At 32.2% G+C, this 7,214-nt stretch overlaps 1 protein-coding gene across 1 annotated transcript; it reads left to right on the forward strand.

Moving 5' to 3' along the window:
- The first annotated feature begins 5,373 nt into the window (after positions 1-5,373).
- Positions 5,374-6,372, forward strand: LOC131035996 (WRKY transcription factor 71-like). Its single transcript, XM_057967784.2, has 3 exons — positions 5,374-5,735; positions 5,961-6,089; positions 6,195-6,372. Exons 1-3 carry the CDS (start codon positions 5,374-5,376, stop codon positions 6,370-6,372), a joined length of 669 nt encoding a protein of 222 aa, XP_057823767.2.
- The last annotated feature ends 842 nt before the right edge of the window (positions 6,373-7,214 follow it).

Consider the following 7,214-nt stretch of genomic DNA (forward strand, 5'->3'; position numbering starts at 1 on the left):
TAAAGTAAACAATTTTATCCCTTCAATTACAAAGATTTATATTGTTTGACTTAGAAAACTTATGGGATTTTTTAATTGAATACTTTAGTAATGTACATGATTTAATTTAAATATTAAAATACTATATATATTTGTTTAAATATTATATTTATGTTAGTTATCAACTAGTATACCTATCTTAAATAAATTTATATAAAAGATGTATCATTCTTGATAAACGTATTCCTCTTATATATAATAGAAGAATAAGCAATTATATTTAATAATTAATAAATATTTTCAATGGTGAAAATTTTAATCCATGTGCATTTTCCCAATGTTTTAGGCCTACAATGATAAGGCTTTACTTATGCATTGAAAAATATCTAAGATATTTTACCTGAAAGAGAGAAAATATAGGTCCTACCCTACATTCATCCATCTTCACACATATAAAAAAATATAGACTCACTAAGAAATTCTCTTATTTGTTATCTATGGGTGTGAAATCGACCCAACTCACTTTTATGTGCATAGATACAAATCATAAAAGTTTTAAATTTCTAACATTTTAAAACAATTTTCTTGTGTCCCTCCCTTACTAGCTATTGAGAGAAGTAAAATGCAAATTCTTTCAAATATTTTTTCATGGGGTTTATTTAAGGATTAATATTAAAATTCATTTGAATCACCTAGGGAATTATCAGATAATCTTTTGAATATTTAAAAAAAAATTTAATTGTAGTGTGATAAAAATGGCCACATCAACATTGCATCACTATCCTAATAACATATCACATGACTATTTGTTATATTTTACCTTTTTCTGCTACCATTTAATTTGTTAGCTTAAAGTTTTAAGTAGAGATTATTAAATTCATTCCAATCAAACTTCCAAATAGTGTCTATCAATACCATTTTTTGAAATTTAGGTGTATGATACTATAATAATCTATATTTAGTCATTAGAGCTTTGATTAATAAAAACTGGGCTAGGATTGTACCATTACATATTCACTAAAAAGTGCCCCCTAGAGCAAATGAAAAGTGCACACCTAGAAAAAAGAGTCCAAAAGCTGACAACAACAAAATACCACTAAACATAAAAAGGAGCAAATACAAAACTAGTAGTAAAACACCTAGAAATACACCTGAATCAACCACCTACCATAGACACAAAGAGATGGCCCACTGGTTAGTGGTATTACTTTCTTTCCAGTCCTTACATAAATTAAGGAATTTATCAAAAAATAATTTTTTTTTTTGGAATCATTAGCTGAAATTGGGGTACTTGAATCGTGATTATCTTTAACCACGGACATGGGGGGCCTTATAGAAACAAAAGGGGGAAGAGTGTGTCTCTTCCATATGGATTTCCTGTAGTCGATCTTCTCCTTTATGGCCTTCATGGAAACCAAATTTTTTAGGACCATCTCTTGGCTTCAATTGTACATTTCCTCATATTTTCCTTTAAGGGTCTCCTAATTTTCCTTTAAATCTAGAACCATCCTATCCTCATTCTTTTGCAACACCTTTTCGAAGAGCTCCTTAATATTTCCTTCTAGCTTCTCCCAATTTTCCATGTTCTCAACCATATTGCTCACTGCTTTCCATACACATTCATCTTGTAACTCCATGAACCATTTGTTTTCTCTAGCCCTTGCCTCTGCCATAGACTTGAGTTTGTTAATTTTCCTAATAGTCACATCAAAGTATGAAAGAAGACATTTAATAACCAATTCTTTTCATTCCACATTCTCTTCCAACTTTAAGACAATATGCTCCAAATTAATAGGCATCTTTTCATGTCAAGAATCTCTTGGTTGGGGATAAAAGAGGCAGCCTCCTCAGAATCCTTTGGGGACCATTCAAATTTTGAATCATAGGAAGACTCTGAATCCTCCACCTCCTCCTTATTACTTAACTTTAGAACCTTCACCTTCTTTGGAGGTGGAGTACAAGGCTTCTACTTCCCTTCTCTTAAGGGATTAAAGTGAGTGGGGATGAGATTTGGTTTAGAAGAGGAACCAATAACAGAGTTATTTTTAGCCATGGGGCTCCAAAAATCTCAATCATCAGATTTGGGTCCGACAAAGGGTTAGGAAGATTTGGCAAACACTCGCCGAGAGGGGTTAAGGGCCAAGGCAAGGTAAAAATTATACACCTCAAGAATCAAACACTGATGAAGGAGCAAAGAGTTTTTGGCCTTAGCCGTAGCCATAGGTTGAGATAAAGAAGTGCAAACCCAGTCAGAAAAGTTCATTCAAATACTGTACCTAATATGGTTAAGCATATGGAGAATCTGGGTATGAAATCTTTTGAAGCACTCATCCAAAGTGAAGTATTTCATTAACAAGATGGATGCATCCTTCCACCTACCAGGGAGTTCCTCTCGATTTTATCCACATTGCAATCTTGACATGCCTTCACTTTCTTAAAGAATCATTTGAATTCCTCTTTATAAGATCCCTTCGACTTCTTAGGGAAGGTTATACCATCTTGTGAAAGCCCAATAATGGTGACAATCATGTTTGGGGTGACTTTCAAGACAACCTTTCCAATCTTCACCTCCCCTTTTTGCCAAGCCTAAGTAATGTTATTTGAAGGCTCCAGGTCGAAACCATGTATACCTTCAACATAGCTATTGACATTACCTTTAACTACCTTCTGCCAACGATTTCACTTGCTTTTGAATTCTTTGCAAGCATCAGGTTTTGTTTGAATTAAGTCTCCCCCATCTCAAACACAAAGAGCTTTGGAGAATAAACCAAGTAGGAAATGTAAAACTATTTGTTTGAAAATAATAGTGCTTTTGAAGAAGAAGGATAATGATAGAAAAATTTGAGATAGATGTCTACCACCTCAACAGAAAATGACTAGCCAAAAGGATGGCTAGAAAAGTGATAAAGGTGATTTTTGACTTATGCTCCATGATTAAACTTTTTGTCCTCAAAGATTGTCATGCGAACCAAATTTGGTAAATCATAGATATTTGTCCAAATTTTTAAATCCTTGAAAAATAAACCTATAGATGTCATCTTGTCCACAACTTTGTTTCATTCCCTTCTTGTGTGATATAGGTCGACATGGCTTATTCTTTGAATGAGGGACTTACACTTGGCCACCACATCTTCACATTTCTAGTTTGGTGTTGCTTCATTTTTAAGGAAGAGAATCATATTCTTTGAATCACCTTCTATAATTGTAAGATTATACTTCCTTTCTTTTTTAATGATTAGATCATAGTAGATGGCTGCCACTACTGCAAAAATCGATGTCTACGAGCCCAATTTGACAATGTAAGCCAAGGCAAAATTATCCCTATGGTCACGAACCACACAACCCCCACCTGCCTAGCCTATGTTCCCTTCCAATGAGTTGTTAAAATTTAACTTCAACCAACCAGAGTTGAGAGGGGGTGCACTCGATTGAAATTTTTAAGCCTATAAGGGGACTATAAATCTAGGCAAAGAGTCAGATAAACCCCAATTTTCAACCATCTTTCAATTTAGGGCCGAAGTGGGACTCATGTGCTTATGTTTCTCAAAGAAATTCAAATTTTCCTTAATGTTAGATATTATGGAAGAACAATCACTTCCCAATCACTCTTTGTATCCCTAAAAAATTCAATTATTTCTTTCTTTTGACAGACTCCAACCAGAATAGAAAAATGCCTGCCACCAAAGCTCTTTAATAAGGGGATGATTTGAGGGGGAGACCAATTGGACACACAATCTTTTATATCTCCATCCTAGACCTAACTAACAAGTAAAAGGTTAGATATCATTTGTCTGATTGTCCAAGAAAATTCACAATGAAAAAAGATGTGATTGATACTCTCTTCCTTATTTTTCGCACATCACACATCAGTTGACAAATTGGAAACCACATTTTATGAGATTGTCAAGAGTGAGGATGTTACCATAACAAGTTGTCCACCAAAAGAAACACACTTTAGTCATTAGAGTTATACTAGATGAAATTTTCAAGATAAAATCATATTCATGCAACAACATTGCTTGGATAGGTGCAAAGTCCACTTGCATATGCAAAGAGATTAGATTTGTAGGTGCAACCCTCAACTAGATAATTAATAAAAAAAAATATTATTTTGAGGTCATCATTTGATATTTTAAAATCATTTCTTGAAGTGGCCTTATCATTTAATGACATCTTGACCAACTTTCCTTCATTAGATTAAGCATTAAGTATCTTTTATATTTTAGTTAATTTTTACATTAATTACAATATTGATCTTAGGTTATATTTACGTATCATTGTGATTTAAATAATTACTTTAAGATATCATTTCTCATAATTATGTAGAATTTAATTAGTTAACAAATATTTTAAATATATTTATCCAAAAGATGTTTCAATTATCAATCTTGAGATACATATATTATATATGTGACATGTAAGTAACATTAATACCTTATTTATACTAGTTATTATTTTTATTATTGTGAAATGTTATCTTAAGTTAAATCATTGAAAATGACTTTATATATAAATATCAATTTAAAAAATTACAAAATAAAGATGATATAATATGAAAGTGTTCCAAATGAATTAAAAATGATTTAAATCTTTTTAATGTTTCAAAAAAATTGATATATTATAATCAACATATTAATTTTTATTATAAACATCATATATTCAAAAGTAGAATATTAACACTTATTCTTAAAAAAAATATAGAGATCTTAGATCTGCAATCCACAGTAATAATTGATACATCAACTAAACATATTAATTATATAAATATAAAGACAAAACCCACACTAATAATAATGCATTGATCACAACACTCTGACCATATAAACTATTTCTTTTTAAACTGTTAATGAAGTTGAATGATTACATCAAACTCATAATTGATAGGAATGCACGCAACAGCATAAGCCTCGAGGAGATTGACCAACTCACAGTACTGATGGCATCATCATCTAAATCATTCCTTAACTATGTTTTCTTTGGTCCAACAAATTTATTTTATTGCCACGTGTCAAATTGATAGGCATATAATATTGAGAGCTGATCACAACGAGAATCTCATTCCATGCCTGTAAATGAGAAAAACATGCTAAATCAACATGTGGATTGATTTGGACGAAAACTGGATGACTCAGCTACCACCTATCTTTGATCAATAATTGAAGATCGTCACATGCTCTTTTTTATTTTTATTCTTTTCCAGCAATCCAGTATTTTGATACCCCTTCATAAATGCGTGGCTATAAAATCTACAGTCGATCCCATGAGCCACTTCACAGCGACAGATTTCAGTCAGATTTTAGTACCCTCTTGTCAAGCATCTTAAGTCTGCGCATTTCTAAGTCAAATTATTTGCAGCTATATTTTTTTAGGATAGATCCTTATTTGTGTTGTGTCATGGCAAATACTGGATTTTACGGCTCTTTCCATTTTGAGGATGGAGAAATTTCTTCCCCAGAATTACAGTTCTTCAATAATTCAGATGGAATAGACTTTAGTATGCCGAAGAACAACACCCATTTATATGTTTTGGATGTTATTGAACAACCGCTTGCCTATTCTTATAAAAAATCATATCCATCTCAATCTGTTTCTTCTTCGGATTATATTGAGAGCTGCTCATTCCTTTCACAGAAATCTGCTGAATATGATGAATTTGTGAATTTTGAAGGCGAACAATCAGATGATTCTTTATATAATCACAGTGGAATGAACAGACTGGATGGTGATGACGATGAGATGCAGTGCAAGAACAAACGGTAAGAAATTACAAGTTATTTGAGATTGATGTTATGGTAAATAGCTTTGCTGTAGTTATGGTATATACCCAGAATTAAATATTTGTAATACTTCTATGGGGGATAGACTGATTGGTAAAGGCTGCGTGTTTGTGAATAGATAGAATCGCTTAATTTGTTTTTTCAATGATAGAGTGAATTGCTGTATAAACATAATAAATATATGTAACGTGATATGTTTTTCAGCCTGAAGAATGTTGATGGGAAATCAAGCCAGATAATTATTATTCAAGTGAAAAGTGAAGAGCCTTTGGACGACGGTTACAAATGGCGAAAATACGGAGAGAAATCAATGCCAAATTGCACAATGCCAAGGTAGATTCATTTATAATTTAGAGCACTTTTGACCTGTAACAGGAAAATTTAACTCTGGAGTGTGGATTGGGAAATAATAATAAAAATGATGTGTGTATTTTTCAGGTGTTATTACAAATGCTCAGACAAGAAATGCAGCGTGAAGAAAAGGATAGAGCGAAAGGCTTTGGAGGATGAAGTACTGGTTGTAAGATATGAGGGAATTCATAACCATCCGTGTCCGAATCCTGTTTGTTACGTTGAGAGACCCGTTTACTTACTCATGCCATGTGCTGCAACATGACAATAAAGAGTTTTAACTCACTATGTGTACTGTATCCCATTGTATATATTTCTATTTCTATTGATTTTTATAAGGATGAGGAAAATATTTAACATATATAACTTGTACCTTTGAAGCTGAGCAAATGAAACCACATGTAAGTCTGCACATAAGTTGTTAGGGCTGAGTCTTGTGATGTTCAGTTTAGAAAGTCTGATTATTATTAATATACCCCACCAACAAGTTGCTCATTGATTTTTTTAAAACACTGTTATTGTTTAGAAACATTTTATGGGGAAACAATGTCTAGAATGTGTTTTAATAGAGAAGAAATTAGTTATAACTAGTGCAATAAAGGGTCAAAGGAAGTTGAGATCTAAGAAGGAGATTATCATTCTCAATGAGATTTATAACATGAGATGTTAGGGGGTTAATGTTTCTAACAAGAAACTTGCTTGAAAGACAATTGATGTGATTAATCTTCATCTATTTCTAATTTAATATATTAAGTTGAGGGAGATAGAATAGAGCAAACTTACATGAAAAAATAGAGGAAATGGAGAGGGATTTTTGGTGATGTAGAGGGTGTCTTGTGTAGAATTGGAATTATTTTGAATCCTATCATTATGAAAATCAAAAACATTTTGCTAAATAATAATTGGTAGGTAAGTAGAGCCAAGTATTTAATTCTTAATTTTGTATTTCTTATTGGAAATATTTATGGTTTGGTAGAAAATATTTGGAAGAAGAATGCTTGGGATCTTATTTCCTCTATTTTACAAACAAGGACAATTTTATTGTGTGTGACAATTTCAATGGCATCTTGAATACTTTTGAGAAAAGTGAGCTAGAAAATGTTACAT

Source organism: Cryptomeria japonica, chromosome 3, assembly GCF_030272615.1.
Source record: "Cryptomeria japonica chromosome 3, Sugi_1.0, whole genome shotgun sequence".
Classification (NCBI taxonomy): Eukaryota; Viridiplantae; Streptophyta; class Pinopsida; order Cupressales; family Cupressaceae; genus Cryptomeria; species Cryptomeria japonica.